Below are 13,973 nucleotides of genomic sequence, written 5' to 3'. Positions count from 1 at the left end.
CTTAGAGCAGCATGGCTTGTAAAGGATGCTGGTTTTGTTCTAAAATATCTAGTTTGTTTGTTTGATTGTTGGGAAATGTGCAAAAAAAATAGTAGTTTAACTTAAAACGATAGAGCAACATAGCTGATTTTGTAAATTGATACTCATTCCTTCACATTAAAGCTGTTTGGTTTGATATGTTACTCAAATTGCATACTTTCAGGCAAAATTTAAACCTGCCACCAACGCAGTGCCCAACGCAATACGCCTAAAGTTATGCAACGCTGCTCACAAAACATTCCTTTTGCGTTACATTGTTAACAGTTTGTTTGTCTCTTTCAACGCACGGGACTGTTAAACATACTGCGTAATCATCAGCATTATCACAGTCACACCGTTGTGCTGTTGCTCAGCCAACAATTTGCCAACAGCTACACTGGTGACAAGCCAAAATTTGCTCAGCCACTCCGAGACCCGAGCCTCGGTTCCTTTACGGCACGAGAGCAGCCAAGGTTGAACGCCATGGTAGGTGGACCTTACGCCCAAAACGGTTGCGCAAGCAAAATTTTCCCGACTCTCATCCCGATAGCTCGCGCGTTAGCTGCTAGAACCGCCCACTTTTCCCTGGGACGCACTTGACTGCTTGGTTACGCGTACTGCCAGTTCACCTGCTCACACGCAGGCTCGTACGGAGGCGCTGAACGTTTCTTCCTTATCATACACCCGCGCTACATGTGGGAAAATTTGCATAACCTGCAGGTTCTGCTCACTGGCAAGCATGGCGTTGTTCAGCAGTTTATCGCTCGTAGTATTTCATCGCATACCGTTGAGTGGATCGGTAGTTTGATTAGGGATTGGTGCTGATGAAGCTTGTGCTACATTAAATTGATGTGCCGTGAGTGGATAGCCGCAATGGAATGGCATGTTTTTGCGTAGTAAAAAAATAGCAAAAAGTGTTTTAAAAATTACTAAAAATCGTTGAAGTGTCCTGTAAAGTATGCTAAACAATTCCTAGTGATGTTAAATTTGTGAGAGTGTGGTTTTACGTTGCTTGAATATTTATAGTGCAAGAGCAAACAATCTGGTACACTCCATTCATGGCAAAAGTAAGGCCTCTGTGAGTGTGATACAAACCCCCCAAAAAGAAGTGTTTTTATTAGCATCGAGGAGATCATGAACGCATTAGCGCAAAGTATTAGTCCAATACAATCGACGATTGGTCGCTTGGTAAGTGGTTCAAGTTGTTCTTTAAGCTCAGCTTTTTAAAGTGTTTTGTAAATGAAACACCTCCAATAAAATGATCACAAAACAGTCCAAAAGCTCTAGAGCCTCAATTCACTTTCGTACAAACTCCAGCGGAAGTGGGGAACGTTTGCCTCCAATGGCGTATCATCCATCACGTGAATATGTCTCATTCGTGCTGCCAATTTTCAGGATGTCCTTGCAGACACACACACACATGCTTATGGTCCGACAACAGCACCTGCATATGGCGAAATGGCACACCTTTGCCATGTAGACAAAATGTTGCAAAGTTATCGATTTTCAGACCCGGCCAACTCTTTTCAGGCCCCTTCGTGTTATGCTGCGTGTCTCCGTCCTTACTCTGAGATATACAGACATACATACACGTACACACACACACACACACGCACACCCCAAACGCTGATTCCTTCCGGTTTGACGAATTGAAAGTCGATGAACGAGCATTCCTAATGATATCGACCAGATATGTATTCGCGTCGGTTTTTAATTTCAATCTCCAGCGTTCCTTGGTTGAAGGCCAAAGAGGTTGGCAGCTTTAAGTGATGTTGTGATGACATCTTTACTGAGCGTAGATCAGAACAGATATAAATTGGCTATCGTTTATTTTGAGAGCTTTTATCAGATTATATTTTTGAATATATTTTACTTTATTTAATTTAAGTTCTTTTTTAACAGTTTAAGTCATTTTTATCAAATAATTATTGTTTCAGTGATGTTTAAAAACAATTCATGAACAGTTTTTGAGATAATTATCTGAGAATTATTCGAGAGCATGCCGTCGGTCTGAGCTTTCCGATATCGATGCACCTCGAGTAAATCCTTCTCTGCATGACACTTGTTTAAAAGATTATGGAAACTCATTCGCTTGTTTATATTATCTTAAATATAATTCTTTAAATATTATACATCTAATACACAACCATCTTCTTTAGGAGGCATTTTTTTGTTGAAAAAGTAGATCCAAATGGCGTTGATGCCATTTCGCAATACGCCTAAAGATATGCAAAAGTTATGCTGTAATTATCAGTATATTGGAATTAAACATACCTTCAGGCGCTGTATACAGCTCAGTCAAAAATGTATATTGTTTTATTTCAGTGATTTGTTTAAAAAAACTTTTTAATGTTTAACTTGTGCTCCTAAAAAAATACATTTAAAAAAGTGACAACTGCAAGCATTACTTAAAGTATTAAAGAAGATATTTGATTTTTATTCATATTTTGTGTAGAAAAGTTGAATACATTTAGTATATCTTTATCAAGTTATTGATTAGATAATGTTTACAATGCTGATCGATAATCAAGCAATGTTTTGCTATTTGCATTCAGAAATTACAGATTTGTTTTTTAATATTTTATGGTGAGCCTTTGTCAAGTATTATTGTCATTGAATTATTGTCTCATTCGTGTGAAGCAAAATTTGAAAAGAAATAATGGTTGAGAGGCAATAAATAATCAATAGAATGCTTCCACAGCAAAATAGAGCTCAATATTAGTTTATTTTCTTATTATAATCTATACAATAGGAAACAATCATCCACACTTGCCACATTCCATATTAAACCAACATCCTGTTGCAGCAGCTCCGCGAAGCTTCATAGTTGGTGCAACTACACCCTGACACTAAAACTAATTGCATTTCCTCCAAGAAACCCATCTAGATCGGCTTGCCCGTTTTAGTTTCGCTATAAAACGGCAAAAAAAAGCCAGGAATAAAAACTAGCAAAACGAAACAAATTCCATTCGAATGATTGCAACCACCTGGATTGCAAAGGCGTTAAAAATCGCTCATCACCAGCGGAGTCGCAACATCCGCAGAGGTTGGATCCGGAAGCAAAAACAATCTCGCGCCGGATATCGCAATCTCGCGCAGCGCGGAAAGCCTGGGACTGGGAAATTCTATTTTCAATTTACGCCTCGTTGCGATTTCTTTTGCGTTTCACGACACCATTGGGAAGACACCCGCCTGCTAGGGCGTCGCTAGTGTCTTAGGTTCCCGAGGGGCAATTCGCACACTTCAAGCCCTTTCTCTTGCCAGTGCATCAAGTTGACTTCATGACGCGGCCGTTGTGTCATTGAATCAATCGAAAGCCAATTACTTAATGAGTGTCCGAACGGGGACCCCGATCATCATTATCGAGGTGACGTATGTAAGCGACACCATACAACACGTGTGTGTGTGCGTGTATGTGTTTGTCAGCCTGTCTGCAAAGGGACAGGACGCCCCATGTTAACACCTCAACGAAACACAATTGTCTTAAGGTGTGTGTGTGTGTGTGTGTGTGTGTGTGTGTGTGTGTGTGTGTGTGTGTGTGTGTGTGTGTGTCTATGTTACAAAAGGACAGCCCCCAAACGCCCTGCTTGACAACGGCTACCAACGTGTCAACGTCATTGTTTGCACATTCCACTCCAGCCCGGGGGATGTCTCCATCAGATAATCAACTTTTCATGAACGCGGGGACTTGTGGTTTGAGCACTGGGTCGTCCTTTTCATTCCCAAGCCAAGTAAACAGATCGGTTAACACAATTGAACTTCGAGCAATGTCATCGGGCAAATATTTGATTAACCTAATGTTCACTGCCATTAGAACCGCGATTTAGTACGCCCATCGTACGGCTTTATCGTTCACTGCTTTGCTGTTTTCCTCTACCTTTAACACTGTCAATCCGGGACCGCCCGTAGGGAAGAACACAAGCGGTTACGGTGCATCCCGTGGTGCTGGTGTAATGGTAAAAGTTTGTAATAACAGCAAGTAGAGCTATTTCGTCGAACCACGGCAGGGATAAACAAAAAATAGTATCTATAATGAATTATTATGTAGTCTACCTGATCGGGCTAAAGGCCCGAAACACGTTCACTCTATGTTCACTCAACATAAACATAGAAAAAAAACAGCTCTGACATAATTTCAACAAATGATAGGGCAGAGCTACAAAGACTGCTACCGCCTCACGACCTTTTAGCACAAGCTGGCAGCTGGATGAATAGATTTTGATAAATGATAACCTTGATTGAACTGTTTGACTACATCTTCTTTTCTTTTGCCCGTGTTTCACCCCCTGTTTTTTCCACGACTGCATTACGCCGCACAGCAGGACGGCCTAGAGACGGGCGCGTCCTCGTCCTCGACGACGAGCGGCAGCAACAGCAGCAACAGCAACACTGCCGCAAGACAGCTCGGGACAGCCTCAACCTCGACCACGGCCGCACTGATTCTCTCTGTCAGCGGGGGTGACAACCGTGCCGGCACGGGTGGCAGTAGCAGTGCCACCACCAGCACGACCCTCGTCCTCGGCACAACGACCGTCGGCGAGTCGCAGCACACGGCGGGCCACGACTTCCTGTCCACCTCGCTGGCGTCACCGGTCGCCTCGTCCGTAGCGGCCAATTATCTACTCCACCACTCCCACCACCTGCACCATCACCACCAGCAACAGCAGCAGCAACAGCTCGATCATGGCCCGCTTCATACGCAACAGCAGCAGCAGCACAATCTGGACAGTCGTGGCGCATCAGCAACGACCAGCGATGGCAACTCCACCGCATCGTCCCACACGCTCAATGGCAAGCAGCAGCAGCAGCAGCACCAACCTCACCCGCGCAATGGAAGTAGCAGTGGACAGGCTCTCTCCAACTCCCCCGAACCAGCGGGAACACTTGCTCTGGCGCATGTGAATGCTTTCCACACGGCTTCCAACTCCTCCTCGACGGCGTCCGGTCTCACGAATGGTAAAAGACACTACAGGACACTCTCTCCGATGGTTAATTTAATTGTTCACCCCCTTTCGCTACGCTTTCTAGATTTCTATCCCGACTATCGGATCAGTTCCGGGTATCGGCACCACCACCATCACCACCATCACCATCATCACCATCCGCATCATGGGGCGCACTCGCGCGATCTGAGCGCTTCGCCGCCGCCCATTACCGCCGGCCACCTGCCCTGGACACCGGCCACGGCAGCGGTGGCAGTGGCCGCCGCCGGGACCTTCATCCAGGATGGCTGTGACAGTTACGGGTTGCGCCACGAGCACGGTAGGTAGAAAGGTCGTTTGGACGCGCACGGGAAACGCCGGGAAAGTTAATAACGCATTTTAGAGCAAATTATTTACAATACGGCTCGGTCCGGAGAATGTTTGGCCTATTTTTTATTGACTTTTGGAAGTGAAAGATACAAAGAGAGAGAGAGGGAAAGAGTAGAGCCTCAAATATTGACATTTTCATCCCAGCGCGCAGCCATGGATCCGCGGCCAGTTACAATAACGAAGGAACGCAACGGATCGCCACGCGTGTACGGCCGGCTGCGCAATGCAAATAGAGTTGCATCCCTTTCGTACCATCCTCCCATGTGACGTCCTCCTCTTGGGCAGGCCTTTAGGGCGTCGTCTACAGGTTTGGTGCGAGGTCTACACCATCGAGAAGATTCTCATACATTTTATTGGAAAATAAATTCAATTAACAGTACAACAGTCAAACAACGCTGGTGTAGTGCGGGCCACGAGCTGGCTGCCACACCGTTGCGAACTCCTGCTCCAGGCTATGAGCATATTAAATCGACGTATGCTTACGGTTGGTGAAGTTATTTTAAGCTTAATAGCAAATAAAACTGTTGTTGATAAAGGATACGCTCGATGGTGGGTGAATTGGTGGATGGTGGTTGGTCTGGATCGATTTATGGAGGTGTTCGATTCTATGCGATACAAAAACAATCGGCTTTTTGTGTTCATTTGGAAGTGATACATTGAAAAATATTTAAAACCACCATGTATTGTGGGATACTGAAGGTGGCAATTATATTTACTAGCAAATACTACAAATTTAACGTGTAGTACGCTTTTCACACATTAAATTAGGAAAAATATTGCCAGCGCCTGAAAGTATGCAAATTGTTATTCATTTATTATTATTGTTTATTTTAAGAATACACTCCACAAAGGTTGTGGAATACCTACAAATAGTAAACTGAAACCGGTCTCGTGGTACAGTCGTGAACTAGTACGACTTAACAACATGCCCGTCATGGGTTCAAGCCTCAATTGGACCGTGCCTCCATACGTATGATTGACTATCCTACTATGGGGGGAGGTTAATCCATAAATCACTGAAAGCCATCCGCACAAGTGGATACAGACAGGCATTGACCGACAAAGGTTGTTGAGCCAAAAGAGGAAGAAGAAGAAGAATAAGAAGAAGAAGAAGAAGGAGAAGAAGGAGAAGAAGAAAAAGAAGAAGAAGAAGAAGTAAACTGAAAGCGTCTTTAGTTAATTAACTAAAACTCAATTGATGCCAGCAATCTACCTTTCCATATTGCATACCTTTGGGCGCTTCACATTCCTTCACATATTCGCTCCGCTTTAATTGTATATGAGTTCTATCGGTATTGCTGTATACATCCTGGATAGTCAGTCGTTTCGTAAAGCTGTGTATGATATGGCTTTACATTATACCCGTCCCAGGTTTGTGTCTCATTTGATCTGAACCTCTTGTATGCGATATGAACCATCTTCACTATGTAATGATCATAAAAAAAGCGACGAACCTGGAACAATTACGGTTTGTGCAACAAAAGTAAACAAAAAACACTGTTTGGGAGTGTGAGAAGGTACTTTTAATAAGCTGATTGCATACATCTAGACAAGAACTTAAAATATACGCCTCTATTTATGTAAAACTACAGTTACGGTGTACCGAAAATGTTTAAAAAGAACATACTGTAAGACTGCATGAGAAGACAACTTGTATGAGCACATTGCATAATGCTAGGTAATGCCAAACTTATCAAATATGACAAAAGTTATGCAATGCGTAAGACAACTTTTATAATACCATTGCATAACGCTAGGCGCAAACTTCTAACATACGCCAAAAATTATGCAATGCATAAGGCAAATGCCCGTTAGTGGTTTTACTATTTCTAAGTGTATGTTTTCAACAGCCATTTAACATTCTATAAAATAATTTCCATACAGTAAAAAAAATGACAAAGTAAATAGTTTTATGCTCTTTGAAGCATCTTTCCGGCTCTCAACAAAACATCAAGAAAACTCTGCTCATCGCAGAGTTTCGCTGCATGACACCGCCGAACAATGAGGTTTTCCCACATTAAACCGATCTGCACGACCTTTCACCAGCAGACCCAGTCAAAAGTCCCAGCGAAGATGGTAGTACCGCTCCGCCACCCCAACTCACCCGCTCCCAACTGTTGGCGTTTGTGTTGTAAGGTGAAAAAGAAAAAAAACTTAACAGTTTTCCGCGCTAGCGCGCTAGCCTCCCCCGGATTGGGTCGTCGTTTGCCGAACAACAGTTGACTTTTTCTTCGACGCAACAAGATAATCAAAGACTAAATTACACAAAGAACTTTAATATTCGGGCACAGCGGGCGGGCCTCCGTTTTCGATGTGCTCTCCGGGTAGTGTGCACGGGGCGGTTTGGCGGTTGGCAGCATTCTAACCCCGAACGAACAGGGCAGGGCGCATGTATGTGCCGCGCTGTAAGTGTGTCATCTGTTCACCTTTTACTGACTTTCAGTGTGTGTCATGTCTTTGTCCCGGTTTCTCTTTGGCCGCCATCATAAGCGATTTGGAATCATTCTCTCTTTCTCTCCCTCGCTCAAACGCTCTTTCCCAAATAACAAAAACCGCCTCCGCCAAATGGAAACGGAAGTTCAATCTCGAAGCAAATTGTTGGCCATCTTCGTCTTGAAAGAGACTTTGTGTGTGTGTGTATGTGTGTGTGTGTGTGTGTGTGTGTGTGTGTGTGTGTGCATGTACACTGTTCATCGTTTATTATCATTTTTCTTTCTTTTCATTCCTGGTATCACCTGGCCCTGGTCTCCTGGTCAACACCACCTACCACCGCCCTCCCCATGGATGCAGGGACAAAAAACATACGCAACGAGCGCTCGGCGTTTTTCGATTTCGCGACCACCCCTGCCACCGCACATCCGGCTGCCGCGGCCGCCGCCTACTGCTACCGGCTTTCCACACCACCGCAGCTAGTCAAGCGGGAACCGAGCGATGGTAAGTAAGAGACAAACACATCGTCTTAAAAACGCGTCGTCCAGCACCCACTTTGTAAAGGGCCTTGGTCGCGCAACGGCAAGGATAAGAAAAAACGCGACCCGCCAGAACGGAAATGTAACCAAAATTGACTACCAAATTGGTTTGCGAATGAAAATCAACTCATCGACATCGCTTTCGTGGTAAATTTTCGCGAAAAAAGTGTCGACATTTTCCCACACTATTTACCCTGAGCCCCCTCGGGCACAATCAACAGATGAATAATCGCGAATCAAAATTGCCACATAATTTAATTTCTACACTGCGAGCACTCTCGTCCCTCTTCCCTAGACTAACGCAAGGAAAAAAGGAAGCATAAAAAAGGGGCCACGGGAAACAAGAGTCTTTCAAGAGTCTTGTAAGACCAGAGGGGTGAAATTTCATACACACTCACACCCTTCACTAGTCCGACACTTGACTTTGGATGGATTTTGGGGTGTGGGAAGGATAAACAACCCCCGCGAATCGGTGACAAATATGTGTGGTGTGAGTGTGACATCTTCCTCTTAATCCACCTGCTAGGCACAAAAAATCCCACAACGGAAGCATACAAATCCCGAAACATCCCACCCAAAACCAGGCGTTGGAATGCGTAAAACATCGTCGCACACTTCGATCTCAATGAAGGTGTGTGTGTGTGTATTGTTAATGGTTCATTCAGCCTGAGCACATGGTTTTCGGTACAAATTGGATTTCGTTTTGGTGCGGTGCTCTTTAGCGCGACACGATTCTTTTGCGCGAAGCTCTTCGCGACATCAGGCGACATCAGGGTGGGTTGTAGAATTTACAGAAAGAGAGAGAGAGAGAGAGAGCGAGAGAGAGTGAGAGAGAGAGGAAAAAACTGAACCCAGAAATGGTAATTTTTTATTTTGCTTTCCGTCGGCACTCTCGAGCGGATTGTGGAAAGCGCGCAATTGTGAATATTAATATTCATTGCCGATCGTGTGTCAATGCTGTGAAGCTGGTGCTATTAGAAAGGTGGTATAGCTTTTCAGCTTCGCGTGAGGGTTTTTTCCTTTTTTTGCTACGGTTTTTTTGTGGTGAAAGGTGAAAAAGAAACGCGTCGCGATCCGCGATATTGGTTGAAGGAAAATCTAATTTGGAGTGAGTGAAAAAACTCTTACCACGCGTTGGTGGAGGCAAGCAAGAGAGCGCTCTTTAATTCGCATCCATGGTTAATCTAATCATTTTTTTTCAAATTAATCTGATTGACTTTCCCGATTAGTGGTTATTGAAAGGCAACAATCGTATTTGCATATCGGTGGCGGTGCCGCTAAACAATCGGTGAAAGAGGAAAAGGCGGTCTATTGAGTGCTATTGTTTGGGTTTTAGCCAGCAATAGATAATAAAGCTTATCTAGAGCCTGAATTTAAAATTTCTGTTGACAATATAGGTGAATTTTGAGGGGGGGGGGATGTTCTATCAGGAACTGATTGTGCTTGACAATAAGTTATTTGCTATCAATGCTGAGCATTCATGAAAGAAAAAAGGCTCACAAACCCATGCATTGGACTTTACTCTTGATTTGCAACGCCTAAAGTTATGCAGTGCTTTCTATGCAATTAATCTATTGCTTTTCTTGGCACTAGTTATTTATTTATTTTTGATTTTGTATTAAAAATGTTTGATTAGATGATTTTTGAATGATTGATTCCATAACTAACTACTTTAATTGTCTTTTTGCGTGTTTTATGAAGCAAAAAAATGTATCATAACATTACAAACATTTAGGCGCTTAGCAACTTACTACGAGTGTATTTTTCCTTTTATCCTTATATTGGTGAGTGTTTTATGAAGCTTTTTAATTCAAAGATGAGCAAACTGTACTTGTATCTGTAGCTCGGTATGGATTGAGATTAATTATATGTAGCTTTGCCATGGCTTTGTTCCGCACGTGTATTAAATTTTCACTTTGTCGCGTTTCAATGCAGCTCACTCGAAAGATGTTCAAGAGAAATAGACATATTTTTTAATTTATTTACAATTTTGTGTTATTGTTTATTTTACAATTCATTAGGTGTTCGGTTAAATTTGTCAGTAAAATTTAGCCTTAGCCCTCAAGACTTGTGTACCCTTTATCGAGGAATTGTTGTGTACAGCGCAACGACCAACTTTACCTGCTTCTACCGAAAAGTATCAGCATTACGAACCATTTATTATTCATAATTTTACATTAAACCTTTCCCCTCGCAACCTTTTACCATTTCACTACCATCAAACACTCTCTCTCTCTCTCTTTCTCGTGCAATCCCCGCGGGTTGGCGAAAAAGGGGTGATACCGCCGTACGCGTGGCCAAACATTTCATTAGCATTAGCACCCTCCACCCAGCTCGTATCAGTGACTTTCCCGTCGCGCTCAAGTCTTTGCTGGTTGGGAAATTTATCCCTTTCGGGAAAACAACCCGTGCTCCCGTGCTTCCCCTGCTGCTCACTCCCAGGAGCGCAAAAGCGAGTGAAGCATAAAATAACACCATACCCTTGGTTTGTGTGTGCGTTGGTGTTCCGTCGAGTTCCCTGGACCCAAATTCCCGTCCAACGCACTCGCCCACTCGCACACCGCTTATGAGCCACTTGTTTACGCAACAAAAACACATTTAATCGTGTGATCTGGGGGAGGACCACCGCGCAACCTCTACACAACTGGTACAAGGGCCCTCCGGACACCTCGTCACTATCGAAAGGGTAATAAAGGGTAAGGCGCTGTCGGTTGGAACACAGGGGAGGAATGAAAACAATGCCGAGCGATTAAATTTGCAACAGGCCCCGTATGGCCGGCAGGGTGGAAGGAGCATAAGGCAACTCCCCCGTTCTTTGGTACAAGCATGTAAAATTCCCGCTAATGGGCAGCAGGGGATGAATCGCCACAAAACGAGCAGCTAATTGTTTGTCTACATAATTGATATAAATGAAATGAAGCTTCTAATTGAAGTCACTACCACCTTCCTTCTCCGCGGACGACGCCGCTCCCATCCCATCCCACGTTGAATCCAAACCAGTCACCAGTTCACCCGTCCATTTCAGATTTCACAAATCTTCCCAGTTCGAGATAAAGAATGCTGGCCCGAATTCCTCGCATTGGCCTTTTTTACGGCTTAAAACCCCTGTCCATCCACCGGTGAATATTGCATCAGCACCATCAGCATGATGGCAGTGGCTAAAGAGGGCTAGCAGCCGGAGTAATCCCGACGGAATTCTGGCATTCGGCACCATTTTACCTGTACAGCGCGAGGCGAAAATCCGATTACCGACAGGTCGCCACATGTTCGGCCCGTCCTATACACAGGGCACTGGGTGCTCTAAAAAGCTCTCCTGCCTTTTCTATTAGCGATATTAAAAATGCATTGGCCAACTGCCAGCAGCTCGTCTCTGGAAACATTTCTGACGAAACATTCCTTGCATTAAAGCGTGCGGAGACGCGTTACCTTGGTTACTTGGATTGAATATCTTGCTACACAAGCTCATCTGGTGTTCTCTCTCGCTCTCTCTCTCTTTCCGTTTTCGTTACAGTATCAGCGGCCGCAGCTTGGCACTCCTACTCGGAGCGCATGTTTTCCGACCCCCTGTACACCTCGCTCAAGCTACAGCAGAGCCAGCAGTCTTCCCCGCCCCAGCTCGTCCCACAACACTCCATCTTTCCCGACTCGACCTCCCATCTGGCGTCGGCCGCCGTGGCTGCAGCATCACTTGAACATCACCATCAGCACTCCCTCACGATCGGCGGTGGCCACCACGGTGTACCGCAGGGTGACATTTCCCATGCAACGGATCCGTTTCACCATCAAACGACCTTACCCGGCGGCACGGGTGGCGCTGGTGGCTACCCGTACCGTCAACCCTCCGATATTGTCACATCCAGTGAAACAGATTACTGTACCGGTGCCGGCGGTGGCGGTGGTGGTGGTGGTGGTGGTGCGTCCGCTTCCATCGCAAGCATTACCACCACGACCAACCCATCACCACTGGGCGCACTTCAACCGGCCAATGGAACACTCCATCAACGGCGAGGATCGCTGCAGCTGTGGCAATTCCTGGTCGCCCTGCTCGACGAACCCGCATCCAGCGCGGGCTGTATCGCGTGGACGGGTCGGGGCATGGAGTTTAAGCTAGTCGAACCGGAGGAGGTCGCACGGCGCTGGGGCATCCAGAAGAACCGACCCGCCATGAACTACGACAAGCTGTCGAGGAGTCTGCGCTACTACTACGAGAAGGGCATCATGCAGAAGGTGGCCGGCGAGCGGTACGTGTACAAGTTTGTGTGCGACCCGGAGGCACTGTTCAACATGGCGTACGGGACATCCGGTGGGCAGACGAATGTTTCGTGTGGCGGTGGCACTACGGGAATGGATGGTCCGTTGTCACACGCGCCTCATCACGGTGGGACGTCGTCTTCACCTAGCTGCGGTGGTCATAATGCGACCGGTGGGGGTCAGTTGGTTGGCGGCGATGGGACGGATGAGGTCGATCGGCACGCGTACTTCAACGGGAGCTCGAGCGGGTACAACCAAAGCGGCTGAAACGTAGCACGGTGGTGCTATTGGTCGTTTTGTGGTGGCGCTTAAACTATGGACAGAATCACACACGTACACATGATGTTTGCTCAACGAGGGTGGAAGGTAGGCCACTGAAAGTGCGGCACTCAATGACGGGGATCTTGCTAGACACCCCGATCCCCGAGGGCGTGAGTCTGTTTTACTGAATGAAAAGCAATAAAGAGTATTTAACTGAACACTGGTTCATGGAAGACCTTACTTACATCTCGCTTCTTGTAATCAAATATGAAACAAAGTACAGATTAAGAGTTTGGAAAGCTACTGAGTCGGAGAAACATACTAGAGACGAGATTAGTGTCAGAGCTCGTCGATGTTACATGGTCCGGCCCTCAATCATTCTCCAGGATGCACGGTCCCTGGCTGCAGCCTCCCATCCATGTAGACACCCGATCTCCGTCAGGTCTCGCTTCACCTGGTCCAACCATCGAGTTCGCTGTGCTCCCCTGCGCCTTATGCCCAACTGGGGATTGCTGTCGAACACCTTCTTGGTGGGGCATGAGTCCGGCATCCTCATGACATGCTCCTGTCATCGTATCCTGCCAGCCTTCGTCACCGTCAGGATGCTCGGTTCGCCGTACAGCTCAGCAAGCTCGTGGTTCATTCTTCTCCTCCACGCTCCATGCTCGAACACACCGCTCAAACACGCCCAGAGCGTTTGCATCCTCCGGTCGGATGGCCCAGGACTCGTGTCCGTAGAGGACAACCGGGCGAATCAATGTGCGATATATCTTCTCTGGATAAAGTCTTCTGGATCTCAGCAGCCGGTGAAGCCCATAGTATGCACGATTCCCCAGAGCAATGCGTCTTCGGATCTCGCTGCTGATGTCGTTGTTCGAAGTAACGACCGTCCCGAGATAGCAAAACTCCTTCACTGCCTCGAGATTGTCGCCGTCAAGTTATACACTGCTTCCCAGATGGTCTTGGGAACCCAAGACCCAAATTCTTGCTGATTCGCATTTGAGTCGGGTGTACGCCTCACACACCTTAGTTGTTGTCCTGCCGATGATGTCGATGTCATCCGCGAACCCAAGAAATTGGAGAAAACGGTAGAGGATCGTGCCACGGATGTCGTTGGGTTAGGGTCAGAGATGTTGAATCTAGATTGTTTCTCTGTACCTCA

At 45.9% G+C, this 13,973-nt stretch overlaps 1 protein-coding gene across 2 annotated transcripts; it reads left to right on the top strand.

Annotated features, from left to right (window-relative positions):
- Positions 1–826: 826 nt before the first annotated feature.
- Positions 827–13,029, top strand: LOC121597799 (ETV5-related protein Ets96B). Of its 2 annotated transcripts, none has more exons than XM_041923942.1 (5): positions 827–1,206; positions 4,341–4,974; positions 5,047–5,280; positions 8,121–8,264; positions 11,811–13,029. In XM_041923942.1, the coding sequence occupies exons 1-5, from the start codon at positions 1,153–1,155 to the stop codon at positions 12,815–12,817; spliced, it is 2,073 nt and encodes a 690-aa protein (XP_041779876.1). In that variant the 5' UTR covers positions 827–1,152; the 3' UTR covers positions 12,818–13,029. The 2 variants fall into 2 exon arrangements, with proteins under 2 accessions (XP_041779876.1, XP_041779875.1); XM_041923941.1 differs by having other exon boundaries at positions 4,338–4,974.
- The last annotated feature ends 944 nt before the right edge of the window (positions 13,030–13,973 follow it).

The sequence above is a fragment of the Anopheles merus genome, chromosome 3R, assembly GCF_017562075.2.
Source record: "Anopheles merus strain MAF chromosome 3R, AmerM5.1, whole genome shotgun sequence".
In the NCBI taxonomy this organism is placed as follows: Eukaryota; Metazoa; Arthropoda; class Insecta; order Diptera; family Culicidae; genus Anopheles; species Anopheles merus.
The sequence above is the reverse complement of the archived record's forward strand: the minus strand, read 5'-3'. Positions and strand labels throughout refer to the sequence as shown.

Bases quoted from the DNA above. Each gene is read 5' to 3' on its own strand.
- LOC121597799 (XM_041923941.1), top strand. From the start codon at position 1,153: ATGAACGCATTAGCGCAAAGTATTAGTCCAATACAATCGACGATTGGT. The intron at 4,975-5,046 runs GTAAAAGACACT...TACGCTTTCTAG, and splicing joins GGCGTCCGGTCTCACGAATG to ATTTCTATCCCGACTATCGG. The intron at 5,281-8,120 runs GTAGGTAGAAAG...CCATGGATGCAG, and splicing joins CGGGTTGCGCCACGAGCACG to GGACAAAAAACATACGCAAC.